The following is a 17,786-nucleotide window of genomic DNA, read 5'->3' on the forward strand; positions in this document are numbered from 1 at the left end:
GAGTGCAGTCACTGGAAATACTGTATTTAATTATGAACGAGAGAATCTAAGGTGGCACTGACTCACATTCAAGACACTGAAACAATGTAGGACAACATGTGTATCCAGGAGTGTGTAAAAGGTTACAAAATATTCCAATCTATCTTTTATATACTTACTGTATCCTCTAATAAAATGTGAAGTGAATATTAATAAAGGATTATTGATGATAATGTTGGGTACACCAAAAATATGATGATAAAAAAGCCGACATATTTCACTTTTAAAATAATAAGTCAAAGAACATTTTTATACTGATACATTGAGAAGTGCTTATTTTTGTCACAACAACATAAATAATCATTTTATTCATGTAAGATCTGTGAATGAGCACTAAAAACACTTAATTTAGCCCCCTCTTCAGGTTAATCCCTGTATCTGATTGGCTGTGTCAGTTACAAATACATTCTACTTGTATCAATCATAATTACCTTCTCCAATATAAATATGCAAACAGATATTTGCATATAGACATAGACTTCATCATTTTTGTCAAAGGCACTGACTAGTTTTAGTGATAAGATGCAGTGCTGGTTTGATGGAGCATGACATGTGTACAAACTGTGTAAAAACAGCTCCAAAAGATGCTGGCTTTTTAATTAAGCTGCAGACATCAGCTAAGTGTGATGGGGTGAAACAGGAGCCTTTACAGAACGCCTGCAAGTCCTGAAAAAAATCCGAATTAGCAACACAGAGCTAGAAATGATTGGTCTTAATGTCTCTCTAAAATGTTTGTTTCCTTTTTCCCTTTGGCTTCCTGTTTCCAAACAGACTGTGTCTGCACAATGGATGTTGCCATGGCAACAGACCATCAGCCCACTGTAAGAACTAACTGTAGACAATATAATCATGTTTGGTATTATATTTATGTCAAATCATGGCAGATTCCAGAGAAAAAACACTCCATTATGTGAGAAATCAAACAATTCTACTGAAACAATGTTCATTAAATCAGAATGTTCTTCATCATCTGAAGGTTAGTCTGTGTGTGGGCACATTTTAGGATAAATCAGAGCGCTGACATTTAATTACAATGGGTTGTTTATCATTATCATTTTGCCCTGAAATATAACCAGACTGTGGACAAAATCCGCCCACCTCAAAGTGAGACTGACCTTGAGGAGGAAAGCCAAAACCATCAGCCAGTCAGTGCCAAGTTCATTTTATCGCTGATGAAAAGCAATTTCTGAGCCTTTCCGCCAGCAGAGGACTGATAAAGGACTGAATGGGTTTCACAGAGTTTTTTGAACTCGTGTAATAAAAGGAAGTCAGACTTTGGATTCATTGTCTCAAGCACACATACACACATCACACTTTCAACACATTCCAATGATGCTGAAACACACCTCTGTCTTAGTGTCCTGATGTAGATGAGAGCTTTATGTGAATGTGCTGACGGCTGGTCAGCTGACTGACCGTCTGTATTACTTCTCAATCCAGGTCACACTGCTTGGTTGCTGGGGGAACATGAACATGTTTTTCAAGGCAATTTTTCCTTTCCTGGAAATTTCTTGTTGCCAAATTATTAACATCACAATGCATCTACTAGAAACCATGATGTCCTTTCTTTGGGCTGTGTTTTTATTTCCCTAGCTGATATTGTGGTTGAAGTTGCTGTTTGATATAATAATAATATTTTTATGATTTTTTTAATCTTGTTTTATGGTGGTGTATAATGTAGCCCTCTATGTTTGACAATAAACTTTTATATATCTGTAATATCTTTCCTAGTTTTTTGTGATGCCATGAGTACATTAATAAATGTGTCCACTTGACATTCATTCATTCATATATTTATTCATTCAGTACCACCTATTCTAGTTCTAGTGTTTGACCACAAGATGGCGCTACATACAAATAAGCTAAACGCTGCCCTCGCTATCAATGCAGCATGTCGTTGATGCTTTGTTTCCTCTCTGTCTCTTGTCTCCTCTATGTATTCACATCAAAGTGCTCAGATAACAATGGTTTAGCTGTGGACACACACTCCTGTCCTCTTAGCAGCGCACTTGTCCCCACATCAAGCAGCCCGCAGTCTTAATGTCATAGTTATGTATACGGGCTCTTTAGAAATGAACAAAACAACTTCCATAGATATTTCTTCTCACCTTCCCTGTATTTTCAAACTAATGTAGAGCTGTTTGTATTAATTGCACGTACACTGTGATTAATGCTAATCATATGGAAGGCCAATCTTGATTTAGTCTGTTCTGAAGCTCTACATAAATTATTTATTTAGTCCAATAATTAGTGCAGGGCTGCACTGGCTTACCTATCCCTGTGATCTATGACAGTATAGTGACTGCCAAAAAAGCACAAAGTGTTAAGAAGTGGATTTTTTTCTTCTCTCAAACCTTTGGACAGAATTAATTAAGTACACCAGAAACAATTCTCTGTCTGAAGGCTGAAGAGGTGTGGCCTTTTTAAACTTATGCATATCACACAGCTGTATACAGAAGAGGAAAGACATTTGAAGGAGACAGTTGATATTTGTTCCACTTCTAATATTCAGAGAAAACAATGTAATTTGGGGGTTTTCACATAGTATTACCTCATATTGATGTTCCTCCATCTCTAAGTGCAGGTTTTCTGACAGTCCACAGGGTGATGCTGCCAGTATCTGATAAAACAAAGTTTAGTAGCTGTACATTTGTAAATGAATGGAAGACGACAAAGAATATGATGATTATTTGTGTAATACCAGGCCTTTAAAATCTCTTCTAATGATTTCACTTAGTTTTCTGTTTATTCTGTTTGTTGAATCAGATTGATTTGTTGCCTTGTGTGAATGCACTGTCTTGGTATTCCTTTTGAGTGTGAACAAACACGATGATAAATATGGTGGTGGTTATGCACCTGCAGTGCCCTCTCCTTGGACATTTCATTTGCTGTTGAAAGGGAGTTATTTTTCCATGTTTCCTTAGTGCTTGCTGTCGATCCACAGGCTCTGAGTCTGCCTAATTTTATATTGACTCTTTAAATTGTAACTGAATAAGCATTCTTCTTGGTAATGTGTAAGATGGTAAATTGACCTTGAGTCTACTATATCAATAGGACATTTATCTGCAAATCCATACTATGAACAGCCAGGTAGCCAGTAGGAGGATTTCAAAATGAAAGCACAACAATAAGAAAAGGTCAGTATTTGCATGTTGCTGTGAGGTGGCTGACAGGTTCCCCCGTGCAGCAGGTGGTTTGGTGATTTAAATGTTAGTGATCAACGGAGCAACAGTACATCAAGAACGCCACCTGCCAGTGCACGGACATCAGTGGCCTGATAACCAGAATAACTTCTTGTTACTGGGCCACACAGGTCAGACCTGTTAGGTTAAACTGTGCTGAGCTCCTGCTGCAGTGTTACATCTGTCCTAAGTCTGTTTAACCTTAATGATGATAAGGATCTTTTGTTAGTTGTGGAATACTGCAGGCTGTAGCTTATTTGCCCATCACGGCTAAAATATCCTATAAAAAAATTAAACTATGAATTCTCCCTCAAATATACTAAAGGCTAATTAATTTATAAAATGTACTAGTAATTTCTGAGTTTAAATTACAAACAAAATGTTTCTTACTTTTGATAATTATAAAAGTAAATAAAAAACAGGTTCACACCTTGTTCCATAATTAAAACGAAATAAGAACCGGAAGTAAACCGGAAGCTGTGCAGCTTAATTGGGGGCCTCTGTGTAAACTCGAGCGAATGCGCCGCTGACTGTAGTTCCTGTTTGTTCCTGTTTATTCGTACACTTTGTCGTAACTCTCACAGTTTTAACAAAATGTCGGACAAAACGGAGGTCAACCTCACTGGAGTCAGGCAAAGTACAGGCGTGTGGCTTGTGAAGGTTTGTTCACCTGCAAACGACGAAAACATTCACGTGAAATGCAAACGTGTGATTTACGTGTCGTAAGTTGACTTGAAGTTCATTGATGACCGAAGTTCATTCAGACATGCTGTACTCATGTAGCTTATATTAAATGTTGCTGAATTTAGGAGCCAGACAGAACGCCACTTATTCTACAGTCCTTTCATCTTATTTACACCATATGGACAGAGAGTTATTATTTTAACAAACCTTCCCATTAGTTTGCAACATGGAGGCTATTTTTGTAAAAGAGTCAGACTCATTATTTTCAAGTGTGGAGCCATTATTTTGGAGGAATTAAGTCCTTATTCTGAAAACCCATTAGAGATTAAACTGGTTTATGTGGTGATGTGCGTGTGACCTCTGTGTCATGTTTCCACAGGTTCCCAAGTATTTGTCACAGCAGTGGGACAAAGCCGCGGAAAAGGCAGAAGTTGGAAAGATGACCATTGGAAAGTATGTGCTCCCATTAATAAGACTTGTATCTGCTGTATGCATGATTGGCCAATTAGTTGATCAACAGCAAATTGATTAGCAACTAAACTGAATTGAACACATGCTGTTTTCAGTTAAAACTCAGGTGATTAATGCTAACATGTCATAAAGTGACCATGTTACCAGTGATGCATATTTGTCTTACACTCCTGACAGGAAGCAGGGTAAAACAGAGGTGAGCTTCAATATAATCCTGCACACAGCTGGTGTGTATGTGTGATTCTAAATGGTGATTGATGGCGGCTGTCTCACAGGAACTACTCTCACTGTACACTTACAGTTAAATCACATCTGTATTTACACTCCTCTTTGTTATTGTTTTTCTCTCTCTGCTTTGTTGCATCCTATTACAACCATTTGCTAGAGTCGATACAGTTTCCTCACTTCATATGTGACCCTATTTATTCAAAGGGCAGGCTGTCGGTATGACTCTTCAGCTGTGTTTTGACTGTGTCTCTCAGGTACGATTCAGCTTGAACAAGGAGCTGACTGCCCTGAGCACTGTGGGGGAGAACAATGCATCACTGCAGGTCCCAAGAGATCATCCCTTCACTATGCACACAGTAGGCGGACAGACCATGGCTGTCTTCAGCCAAAGCGACACAGGTCAGTTTCCAACTCAGCTGCTGCAGTCCTCGTTTTTCTTCTGTGATCGGGAACATATGTTCAGTAGGCGGCTAGAGGGCTCAGACTGAAATAGAATTGACACTGTATTCTGTGACGGTCCACAGGGAAGTTTGCTTTTTAAGCTAGGAAGGTCTGTAACTTCAACAGATATATGACTTAAACTTTAGACACTTTTTAACAGCTTTAATCAAAATACCAGCAAAACCAAATGAAACAGGTCAGGGTTTTTACAGGTTAGATGGGTTATGATAAGATAAACATGAGAATAAATCGAGTCATATTGCCGCCTAAGTCCAGATGAATGCCAGTTTCTTTTGTTTTTGGTGACTGTCTGTTTACTTTATGGGCAAGAACATTACTTTGTGCATGAATAGTTTGGGCTAGGACGGACTTTTGACATCATAAAACAAGATCAAAATCCACAGTGTGGTGAATCCTCTCTCTGACTTAGACATGGTCAAGAATTTTCTGTTGCTTGCTCTGTCAGCAGCTAATATACAGAAAACCTGCTCACTTGACGTGTCATTACTGATTGAAGTAGCCTTAGCTCATCAAGTCCCTTAGCTTAACATGCTCTGATGGAAGGCTCCTGGTGATGTATTCACATTGATTGCACTGTAAAATTCATGAGGATGCTCAGAGTGGCTTCAGATTTGTGGAGGCAGCCCACTGCCAGCCTTGATCTGCCATCATATTGCTTTCTGAGCCAAATGAATTTGCATCGACCTAATGCTCTTAAAAATAGCTGTAACTGTATAGTTGGTGGTCTTTGAGTGAAATAGAATGACAGTAGATCAGGATGTTACTTTGGGAAGGGACAGCTCTGGATCAGTGATGAAATTAAATAAAAATGAACTGATTTAATTATTGTTTCATTACAAATGGGAATTACTGACAATTAAAAGTGAATTGAAATGGAACAGAAACAGAAATTCAATAAAATTAAATCAGGGACTGTTGCCCTGCTTTAGTAAGAAATTGAATTTAGTGAAGAAGTAAATAAAGAGAGGACTGAGTGCTCAAATCAGCAACGTGTCAAGAGCTGTTCTGTACCTCCCATGGTGCCTCAGCTCTGTAATAATGAAATCACTGCTTCTCGTAGTATTTTCCTTTCTAATGCTGATAAAGGGGTGCACATATTTAGAGCGGTGTTGTCTTAAAACAAGAAGCATATTTTAATGTCCCCTGGGCATGGCCAAATTAGCTTAATGCCTATATTTTGACTAGAGGCCAAACCTGTATCCTGTGTAGGAGGTGTCAATCCAAAAAGAGCAGTGTTATTTGGAGAAGAAAGGAACTTTTACACAAGCAAACCACAAAGCTGTACCACACATATGAAGTGAAATCATCAGTTTTTTATTGTAAACAGATTAGTCACTGTAATGAATAATGAAGAAGTGGGAGTACATTGCAAATATGAGAATATTTGCTCGATCTATGTGCTCTGCTTGTCCAAGGTGGCATACTGCTTGTACACTTGGATCTCAGTGGCAAATGTGAGCCCTTTTTTCAGGAAGGGGGCGCTGCAGCACAATGCCTATTCATGCCTATAGATTCACTGTAGATACCATTCACAACAGTGTGCAAACTCACTTCTATGTCCTCTTAACAGTGACCAGAACCCGTAATGGCCCTGACCTTTAATGCATATGGAGTCCATGTCACACACCCTGTTGAATGTCCAGGGTTAACCTTTCCAAGATCACGGCATGAATCATTTACACTTTAGGTGTAAAGCTCTGGTATGAGGCAGGAAAAAACTCCCATTGTTATGTCAGTTACTTCTAGTGTACGTTCATGGTCAAACTCCCTGAAGTCCCTGTGGATAAGAATGTGCTTAGTCCCTGTGGATGATTTCATCATGAATGATTGAATGCAAATAGAAAAGCAATTGAATCAGATAAAAAGAGCTGCCCCTTCAGGATTAGGTGATCCTTTAGGTGATGAACAAAGTCTGAGCTTGGTGCATCAGCAGTGAATCAACACGCACATTGATTCACGTTATGAGGATCAACTGAGTGGGAACAGAAGGATTCTCATTAATCAGCTCAGCACACAGTGACAGAATATACTACATGCAACCTGAGGGCACGTCTCTGAGATTATTTCTGTTATCGGCAGAGCACGTAGCAGGGTGACAGAACAGCATGTACTTATATGTATATAATGCAATTAAATCTGATCTCATATTACTTAGTGTAAATTCAAATCCCTGCACTGCCTTGTCAGGGTGTCCAAAACACAAGCCTAGTATTCATCCAGAATTTTGAAGATATTATGCAATCCTTTCAAATGGTTTAAGTGTGTAGGAAAGTGAAATTGAACAGAAGATAACTACTGATATTCTTTTTGCTATTGGTTATAAAAAACAGTTTTCAGTGCAAAAACATCATGGGATGTGATATTATTTCTACCTATAATGAACTCAATACACACGTATAAACCACTTTCTGCCATATCTGACAAAAGAAACACTGCCACTCAATCGAGTATTATTATATTAGCATTATTATTATATAGTAATTATTTTTACTATTAGAAAAGGTTTTATACTAATATAATGATGTTGTCATCATCATTATGATCACATTTGTGTCTATAAATTGTGGCTAAACTGTATTGAAAAATGGAATTCTTTATTCTTTATGAGGGTTTATTCTATCACCGCCCTCCTGCACTTTAAATGCACCCACACATGCATGTGTGTTAATACCTCCTACATGCGATAATGGATTTTTCAGTTCCTTTTTTCTATTACTTAGGTCTTTTATTACGACCATAAACAGCAACACTCCAGCACACTCTGCATTGCTGTTATTTAAGCAAAAACAGTACAAAAGCAGTGTGTCAGATTCATCAGTGTTGCCATCCTCTGTTTGTGAATGTAGATAAAGTAGGATACTGCAGAGTTTGTTTTAAAGGTGTCAGTGCTCCAGATAGCTGGTTTGAAAGTGCACCTGAAACAAGAAGAAAGATAATGTCCTTTGAGATGCGCTGGTGTGTGGTCTCTATTTACCTGACCAATGCTCAGCTCCACCCCCACTCGCCTACAAGAAGGTGTACAGTATGACACCGGTCTCCCACTCACTTCTCCTTCAGTCTCGCTCTCTTAAACATGCAAACAAACACAGAGCAGCTTTTCAACCTTACTGTACCTGCGCATACACACCTTCACTTGTTTGATCTACACTTGCAGTCTGATACTTTTCTTTTCACAACAACTTTTATACACACTGCTTTTTGACACAGCACGTCTACATTGTAAAAGTTTACATTTTAGAAATAATGTACATCGGCTGTCAGCTTACCCACTTCCATGTATGCAAATAAAGCTTAGGAGATTGAAAGTTTGTAGTCGAGAGGAACAGTTCAGGATGGTGATATTAATAATTAGTGCTCCAATTTTGTTATAGCATGGTGGGGCTAATGACATATTTAACAAGACAATTATTGTGCCCACTGGATAATTTCCTACTCACATAAAGTATCCCCTGCTTTTCATCTAGTAGCAGTAACAGGTGAATGCAGGATATCTCTGAATTCCCAGAAGCACTACCATGTTTATTTCAGCATCTTATAACAACAATGTTTAAATATCACATGAAGAGAAGTTGATTGCTGTGCTTTGTGACTTTAGGTGATTGGTGACGCACAAATTTTATTACTCTTTAAAAACTCTGGGTGTCTGTTTGTTAGAAAATATGTAATTCAGCCTGTCATGCAGTGCCTAATCTCTTTAATTTAAGTATTTCAGAGTCTGCATAATGCATTCCTCCACCTCTGTTATTCAAGTGCCAACAATAGCAAGAGGTTGCTAATGGTGACCGTCACTGATTGATACATACACGGATAGCGTCTGACACATGGCTTTTGTACTGTACGGCTGCTAGCTAAATGTTCTTCCATTATTTCCCCTCTCGTTGTTCTGCTTTGTTCCGGCGGCAAAGGACCAGGTATTGATTAAGAGGTTGCCTAGCAACAGGCTTTAGCTGCCACAGAAGCGTGCAGGGGAGAAGAGAAAGCCAGATGTAATGCACAGCTCTGTTACAGTATGACTTTCCTTCAGCTGCCTCTGTAAAGCCTTGTACTAGAACTTTGCAATCCTTGAGTCCTATTGAAATGACTGAAAAGGATGTCAGCTCAACAAATCCACGGTTTTGCTCCGAGAAGTGTTACTTTGCATACTTGTTGAACAATAGGGTTTTATGAATGGACTTGATGTCTAACCTTGAAAAAGCAAGAAGTGCTAGCATAAATAAAAAATATCATTGGCACGAAAGTGAATCGATTCCTCTTGGCATTCTCTTAAAGTGCATGTCAAATGTGTTTGTGGTGGAACTCCTCACCATAGTAACCACAAAAATGGCAGAGAAGCTTTTTTGCTGCGTGTAGTGGAGTGACGTTGATGATGCTCAACTTGGATTAGAGAAACATCGCATTGTGACATTGTGCTTACGGCATATACTGATTTGAGGAAACGGCTTTACAGGACCTTTACCGATACCTCCGTATCTTAAATAAAGTTCCACATTATATGAAGCATCTTATAGATATTATCCTATCCTTTGACTACTGTTTTTTCTAGCAACAAGCGTATAGATATTAAAGTTTGTATTACTGAAATAAAAATACATATTTTAAATGTCTATAACGTTCATTATTGGTTAGGAAACATCCATCAGCTTCCAGTCATAGGAAAAACACATTAAAAATGAATGACTACCGGTACTACCATGTGAGTACTGTTTCCAGCCTAATGATGTTATAGTTTGACGAAAATTAAATAAATAAATAAATAATGCAAGAATATAACGTACAGTAATGATTTGGAAACATCCATTACCTCGTCTAAATGAAAACAGTTCAAGCTAATAAGCCAAAAACAGTAATGTGCTTTGGGCATGCCTGTTTAGCAGATCCAGTATCCAGTTCACTGAGAAGGTGAGCCTATTAACCAGCTTTTAGTTGGAGCACTGTGCTCCCCACAGTGCGACACGTTCCTTGAAGCACACATGCAGATGGATACGTGGACCACCTCGAGCAGTATCTGACTGATGTGTTGCTCAGTCATGATGCAGTCATCTGTGACGGTACTGAAAAAGATACCTTCAGTTATTGTATTAGTGCGTGTCCTTTCAAGGAAACCTGATAGATAAATGGATTGAACCAATCAAGTCCTCTGTCCTCTGTCTGTAGTGTGACCACTCATCAGTATCAGTGGCAGTGATGGGCTTGGCTGTTATTGTAACCAGGAAACCATGAAAACAATGTCACTGACAGAAGTAGAGATGTGGGCATCCGTTCAGAGATCTGTAAGCAGGCTCAATATAAAGATATAGAAACATTTGAGCACATTGTTGTGAAAAGGACTAGCTGCAGTCCTGCTGTCTTATTTAAAATTCCTCTCATGCAGTAGCATTATGTTCTAAACCTTTTGGATGCTGGGCAGACTGTCGTAGGAGTTTTATTGAAGGAGCGTGGCCCGTTTAGCTTTGTAGGCTCATTCCAAAAGTGTGGTTCATGAATTGCAGAGAATTTGAAGAGGAATATCTCTTCACTGGATACCTCCTGGAAAAAAATTCAGACGAAACTAGCAACCCATGCTTCACTGTATCTGACTCCATTCAGAGGGATTCAGGGCCTGTGGTATGAATTTTTGGCATTTGTCTCCAGGTTTTAGCCATCCTGTCTCTGTACTGGAAGTTGTGCTTTAATATTGCTATAGCTGGGCTGTTTCCATGGCTGTTCTGCCCACATTTATTGCACTCTTTAGAGTCTCTGCTTTCAAGCCCCAGGGGTATTTTCACTGACAGGGCTGGTTGAAGCTGTCAACTCTCTCAGAGCACTACCAGAAACTATGCAGAAAAAGGCCTGACACCTCCTGACATTTGTTGCACTGGTTATTTATTGTTCACTTTGGCTCAGCTGTCCTCTTCTCATTTATCCAGGTCACCGTCACATGGGCACCTGCACATCACTCTGTGAACAGTACCAAAACACACACATATTGCATGTTCTGTCCCTCACACACAGAATTGCCAGTTTGTGGGTATGATATCGATAAACGGATGCTGCGTAGTGCAGCTCCTCTGCAATGAATCCCACCTCTGTGGGGTGTAATGGGCAGTTGTGTTGGAGGTGTTTTAGAGAGGTTTTAATTCGAGTGTGCAGTGCTTATGGAGGCTGCAGTTTGTGGTGCGGTGCTGTTGAACTGTGTTGCATTATACAGAGAAGTGTTTTTTTTTCTAGCCTCATTGATATAAATGGGCTGGACAGCTTCAGCTAAGTGCATCTAAAGGTGAAGTACACATTTTATTATATATTTAACTGTTGCCTTTATTATACACACTGAAACTTCTGTTTGGCTAAATAAATAAATAGCTTTAATCTTTTTAGAGTTATGAGAACTTTTTTTCTGAAATGATATTCTACCAGCAAGTTGAGTTAATTAGCTATTCCTCTATAATTGAAAGGTGTTTTTGCACCTTAAAGTACATAAAGTGCCAGTTCTTACCTTAAGTTTTTAATTTAGTCATTTTTTTTACAACAGCCCATTGAAGGGTTACAGATTGTAACACTGGTCTTTGTGTTCTTATATTCCACATGCTTCTCACTTCTTGATGTCATAGAGTTCGTTCTTTTATTCAAAAAAAACGATAAAAAAATGAAAAATTCAATTTCCATAAAATTTATATCATTAAAAATATTTCTAGGTTGTAACACATAACAAGCTGATATACGTTAAAACCAATGAGTAGGAAGAGACAAAACTAGGCTGACTATTGAATGTATGGATTCCATTATATATAACAAGCACTTTTATTAAGGTACCACATAAAGATAGACTCAACCATTATTATAAACACCAGTTGTTAAGGTTAAGTTTTAAGCAAAATTGTCCTATCTCAATGTTTTCGTTCATCGGGCTTAGAAATTCAGCAGTTCAACAAACTGTCCATGAAAAACAACATCTCTGTATAAAATAATGTTCTGGAAGAAGTGCAACAGAAGATGTAGAGAAGGTTGAAGCAAGGCGTCTGGACTTGTAGAGTTTTCTAGAAGACGTTTCGCTGCTCATCCAAGCAGCTTCATCAGTTCTGCAACAGAAGATGTTTTCCTTGAGACTCATTTTGTACTGGCTTTTACTCCATCAAGCTCAAAGAACACCTTAAACACTTTAAAACATACATTTAGTGTTGGCAGGTCTGCTGGCTGACTGTATCACTATTAAGCATATGCCCAAATTAACAGCCTGAGTAGTTTAAGTAGAATTGTCCTTTATATCTGTTTCTAACAGAACAATTAGTAGAATAAATCCATATGAGTTAAATAATGACTTATGTGTGGACAAAAATTGAATTACCAAGTCAGATTCATTAAGTTACCACAGCTTGAATTTTACTTTAAAAAAATTAACACAGAAAGCTAAATGACCCACAAACATACACTGATGTAATAATAATGAATTATTTAGCTCACAACTTCACAATACAATAATACTGTGCAGCTTAAGAAGTCTAAATGAATATTAATTTCTAGAATGTTTTGTCTTCTAACAATGCACTTAAATACGATTGGAGTGTGTTCTGGGATATTGCACACAGTGTTAGCTGTGTCTTCACTCAGCAGCTGCGTACTTTGAAGGCTACCACAAGCATGTCCTATTTTGAAGGCTCATTTAAAAGTGGGCAACAAATGTTCCATTATTTTCTCTGTGTCACAGCTCCTCACCAGTGTGTACCTCTCCAGGCCTGGCTCCAGGGTGGGCCCTCAGGTACCCTATCCTGGTTCATGTTTCCATTAGGGGCTGTGTGGATTGTCTTAGTCAGGATTGTCACCCCTGTTTGCCTTGTGAGACCATACCAGGAGCATATAGCTCAAGCTTTTTTAATTTGTGGATCACTACACTTTGAAAGCCCTTCTAATGCAAACATATCTTGTTCCATCCAGGAGGAGGGCTCGGGGCAGATCCAAGGAATACTGATTATATCTCTGGGCCGACCTGGTAACACTTCGCTGTCCTCTTGGATGAGCTGGTGGAGGTGGTTGGAAAGAGGAGGGTCTGGGTTTCCCTGCTTAGGTTGCTGCCCCCACAACCTGACCTCAGATAAGTGAGAAAAAGGGATGGTTGGATAGATGTGAGGCATCCTGATGATGGGAGCATTTCACCTGTATAGAAAAACTTTGAAATAGGAAAAAGGTTTGCAGAGACCCCGGAGAGTGAGCTAGTCTGAAAGCAGGCAGATGGTTTGTTGCTGTTTTTTGGGCACTAACTTGAGTCAGAGGTGTAAATACATGGATTAAAAATCGTTGTTTGTACCTCGGAGGTTCTTTTAAAAAAAATGCAGATTTATTTTCTGTTTAGTTACAGGGATGCGATGCGCTGAGTCACTAGCTCTGCTATTCTCTTTGGAAAAGTGCGTTTGTTTTTGCATGAAGTGAAAAATGTGAGTGAGCCAGCAATTGTTTAGCTAGAGAAATGTCATCCATGTTCTCATTTCTGTTTTGCCTCTTGAAATAAAGGTTTATCTGACCCCTGCTGGGCTCCCACACAACAGACACGTGACACACCCAGAATAATGATGGAGGGTTAGATTGTAATGCTCGGTCGTCAGCAGATACAATGTGCTTATCTGATAGTAGGACGCTGAGAAAGGTTTTTAGTGATGCAAATGTGAGCCTCTACAGCTCTCATTTTTTTCTATGAAAATGGAAAACGCAGTGTTTTCATGACCTTCACATTGCCTACAAAGCCCACCCTCACATAATGGAAACCCCCCCCTTTAGTTTACAATTACTTCTATTCAGTTCTCTTATACAAGGCACATTCAACTCAAAGAAATTGGTAAAATTGTGATTTGTCATTCCTCCCATAATTCTGTCTGCATTCTCTGCTCTCTTTTCAGCAGTCTGTCTTTTTGTATCAAAGAGTCAGAGAGCTGGTGCTGTGCTTTATTTCCCTCTCTCCACTGCTGCATTTCAAATGAGGAACCTAATTTACTCTAACAGCCCATTTCGGCATTTAACATCCAGGAACTCCGGTGACCTGCACCGGTGGGTTTTCAGAGGTATATTAGAGTTGCCTTTGTCACTGATGCATGAATAAAAAACACATTAAAAACACACATTATAGCCGGGTCATGTGGGCACTAGTTGGGCTCTTTATTACAGTTATAGTTTGGGCTGATGTGTATGCGCACACAGATCACACAGGCTACATTTTTCTTCTTTTTTTGTATGAGATGTCTGAGCAGAGTAAATTAGTTGTTGTTGTGTGGGAGGATTTTACTCAAAGCTGCCTCATTCTGCTCACCCACCATTAGAATGGATTGCAGCAGCTGATCCTGATGCTCCTGAGCTGGGGTCCGATTCAGAAAATGTGGCAGTGACTTCTTTCAGAACTAATCTGACAGCATCTGAACATGCTGGTTTAATGACTGAAAGTGCAGCCCAGTCACTTTTTTGTTAAAAGTGGGATGGGAAGTGGGATCAGTAATACTCCAGCTTGACTGGGAATTTGTATTAAAATTCACTGTATGTAGCACAGCAAGTAGGAGAGAAGCAAACAGCTGTAAAGGGCACACAAACCCCAGACTGCGTCTATGCCAGCCACTAAACTTCTGGCCTATTTTTTTTTTATTTTTAGCATTATTCAAATGTATGCTCATGCTAAACTGGGTTTGGACACAGTAGATACTTGATAGCATGATTTTTTTTGTAATTTAAATATATTGTGATCAAAAGACCACCATGTACATTTTAATGATGGAACCTAAAATGTCAGTTCTACGTGATGGTTAATACTGTTACTGTGGCTGTGAGAAACATTCGTGTAGGCTTATGTCTCATGAGGCCAGCTGTAGAGAGGAGCTGGTAATGTTTGTTTTCTCCTCCATTGCTCAGACTGCTTGTTTGGTCAGGATCAGAGTTTGATTGACAGCTCACAATGCTGCAGACATACAGAGGGTACATACCTGGACCAGACCTTTTGATTTTTCCATCTGTGTCCTAATAAGTGTTGTTTCTTAGTACACTTTAAGCACAAATCATAGAAACGTCTCTCAAAGACATACGTTTTGGCACTGACTTCAATTAATTAATTCACACACAGCAGCAAACACTATTGCAGAAATCTCTCCAGTGTCATCATGTGGTGTCAAAGTGTGTTGATTGGCCCTTTCACACATACAGTAGAGGGGTAGAGTGCAGGTTAGCGCTGATTTCCTCCTCCAGCTCATTGTCTGTGAGCTGTGGCTCTGCTGGAGATCCATCATCCTCTACCCTCCTTACATCTACACTTTTCTTGCTACTCCCTCTCAGTTTGTATGTGCATCTACAGATCCATGTTAATCTGGATCTTTCTCAGGAGGGGAAATCTATGAAGTTTAGAAATTCTATTGCTAGTACTTACCATTGCATTACCACTCCCCAGAAAGTCATACACTGATCTCATGCCACATTAAAACAGAAAAATAAGCCTACAGAGTTGTTTATGTTGTTTCAGAATATTTTATAGAATCGTAAAATATTTTTGCATGGGAACATTTCCCTAAACCTTGTTTTGTTCAGCCCCTGCCTTTTTGTGCATCTGTTTCTCATCTCTTATTTGTTAGTGTATAATGGTTGCTGCTGCCTCTTTTGTTTGAGCTGAGAGTGGAAGAAGAGGCCTCCCTGACCTCCCCTCCCCCTCCTCTTCATCATTCAGTCTCTCCTCCTCTTCCTCCTCCTCTTGCCTTGCTTCTTTTTCCGGAGTTAAAAGATAAAAATCTGAGGTGTGTTAGTCATTTTCTGGCTGAGCGGCACCACACGACCGAGGCGTCATGATAAGGATGGGTGTGTTAGAGACACACAGAGTCTCATGAGTGCACGATGTAGGAGTTGATTTTGCCTGGCAACAGGTGAAAAGACTGAGATAAGGCAGCTGATGGTAGATTTTTACCTCACTGCCTCTCTCTCTCTCTGTCTTATCACCCCTCTGCTTTCTTTTGATGATGCATGGATCACTCTGACCCTGCACCTAATAACTAAATCAGTCACTGGCATAAAAAATGCATGCTGCTGATCTGCAATTAAAAACAGCCAAAGGTTTGATGTTGTTGATAGTAAAGCGTCAGTGCTGACTTTACCCTCTCTCCAAGGTGTTTGTGCGTTGTTGTTGTGCCTGATGTCAGAGGTTGATGTGGACGTGTGAGTCATGACGGTTGGTGGCGGCCGCTGGGCCATGGGTTTGACGACGCTGCCTACTATAGCAGATGGTTTCAGGGGTGGGTGGGGTGGGGCCACACTTTAAGGTAACAAGAGCAATGTTGTTCGTTCAAAAGTGGCTGATTGTTGCTGTCCTTATGCTGAGACAGCTCCACACAGAGGCCCCTGTCTCACAGAGGTTCTCTCTCCAATAATGAAAAAAGAGGTAATGAATGCTTTTTAGTTCTTGGAATTTAATTTAAACATTTCTACTCCCACAAGATTCCATAAATGGATCCTGACGCATCCCTGCTCCACATAGTTTGGATATTGGCCAGGCTAGACTTGTTTTGCATTTGCTTTGGCACAAAGAACCTCACCCCGTGCCAGAGCAGCTTCTTCATCCTTACACACTTTCATAAGCATGCACTGTAATCCTGACCTAGTATATACATGTGCTGTATTACTTAATTTGCACTGCACTTAAATGTTGGTAAAATCCACCATCTGTTGACATTTATATCGACAGTTGGTGACAAATATGTGTTGAATATTCTTTAATCTTTTTATTCTCATTATATGAATGTGGCCTTTTAATATATTTAATGTGATGTTGATTTATTTTTTTTGTGCATCATATTCCTGTCCCGTCATCTTTTTTTCCTTCTTTACCTGGCTATCATTGGCGGGTTCCTCTGAAAATATCATTGGATGGGCTATTAGATTTTTACTGATATTAGTTTTACTAATGTTGTCTCACTCACTTTGCCCCCCCGCCCCCAGTTACAGAGAACATCTCGTCTGTCCTGTAGTGACCAATGCAAAACAATCACTTCAAACATGAGGTCTACTGTCGTTTCTGACATGCCTGTCCTTCTTTTCCACTCACTGGCACAATGATTCGTGTATTAGTCTGTGTCAACTGATGAAGTTTGGAAAAATAGTATATTTTTGGCAACATCGATGATGACACACATCAGAGCACAATGTAGTTAGAGAGAGATAAAAAGAGATCCTCCTTGAGGGAAGAGGCCAGGATTTATCCAGCAGACTGACCTACTTTAAAAATGCCAAACGTCTTCATTAAGTCTGTGAGGGTTTAAACGTGCTCCCTAAAGGCACCTGCAGGTGAAGCACTGCTGTGGCAGCAAGCCAGCACAACCTACTGTGACAATGACTATCACAGGTGAGCATGCACCCAAGCACGGTTTAATTAAACTACTAATTGACGATGTGTGACAAATGTCGCCGTGTCATGATTGGGCGACGTTAATGATGCAAAATGGGTTTAAACGCTGCTCACAGGCTAACCTGAGAATGTGATCATGCAGGATGTGTGTAAGGGGATGAAGTTATCAGCTAAAACAAAACATAATAAACAAAAGTTTAAGAACAGCATCGGTCCATAGGTTTAAATGCACATGATAATAGTCGGGATTTTATTGGGAACCTCTATAAATGTGTATGTATATTCCAGTTTTCTATTCAGACATGATAAATATTTGGATTTTATGAGCTCTTATTTGGGCTTCACATTTAAATTATGCAGTTATAGTTGACAAGTTTCACATTTCTGTT

The 17,786-nt window shown here is 39.4% G+C and overlaps 1 protein-coding gene across 1 annotated transcript in view; it reads left to right on the top strand.

Moving 5' to 3' along the window:
• The first annotated feature begins 3,725 nt into the window (after positions 1-3,725).
• The window catches only part of LOC114426382 (general transcription factor IIF subunit 2-like), a 32,590-nt gene continuing 18,529 nt past the window's right edge, over positions 3,726-17,786 (top strand). The window contains exons 1-4 of the mRNA XM_028393755.1: positions 3,726-3,881; positions 4,285-4,358; positions 4,554-4,572; positions 4,859-5,003. Of these exons, the coding sequence (XP_028249556.1) occupies positions 3,816-3,881; positions 4,285-4,358; positions 4,554-4,572; positions 4,859-5,003 (304 nt within the window). The 5' untranslated portion in view covers positions 3,726-3,815. The remainder of the gene's footprint in view (positions 3,882-4,284; positions 4,359-4,553; positions 4,573-4,858; positions 5,004-17,786) is intronic.

Source organism: Parambassis ranga, chromosome 21 (genome assembly GCF_900634625.1).
Source record: "Parambassis ranga chromosome 21, fParRan2.1, whole genome shotgun sequence".
Classification (NCBI taxonomy): domain Eukaryota; kingdom Metazoa; phylum Chordata; class Actinopteri; family Ambassidae; genus Parambassis; species Parambassis ranga.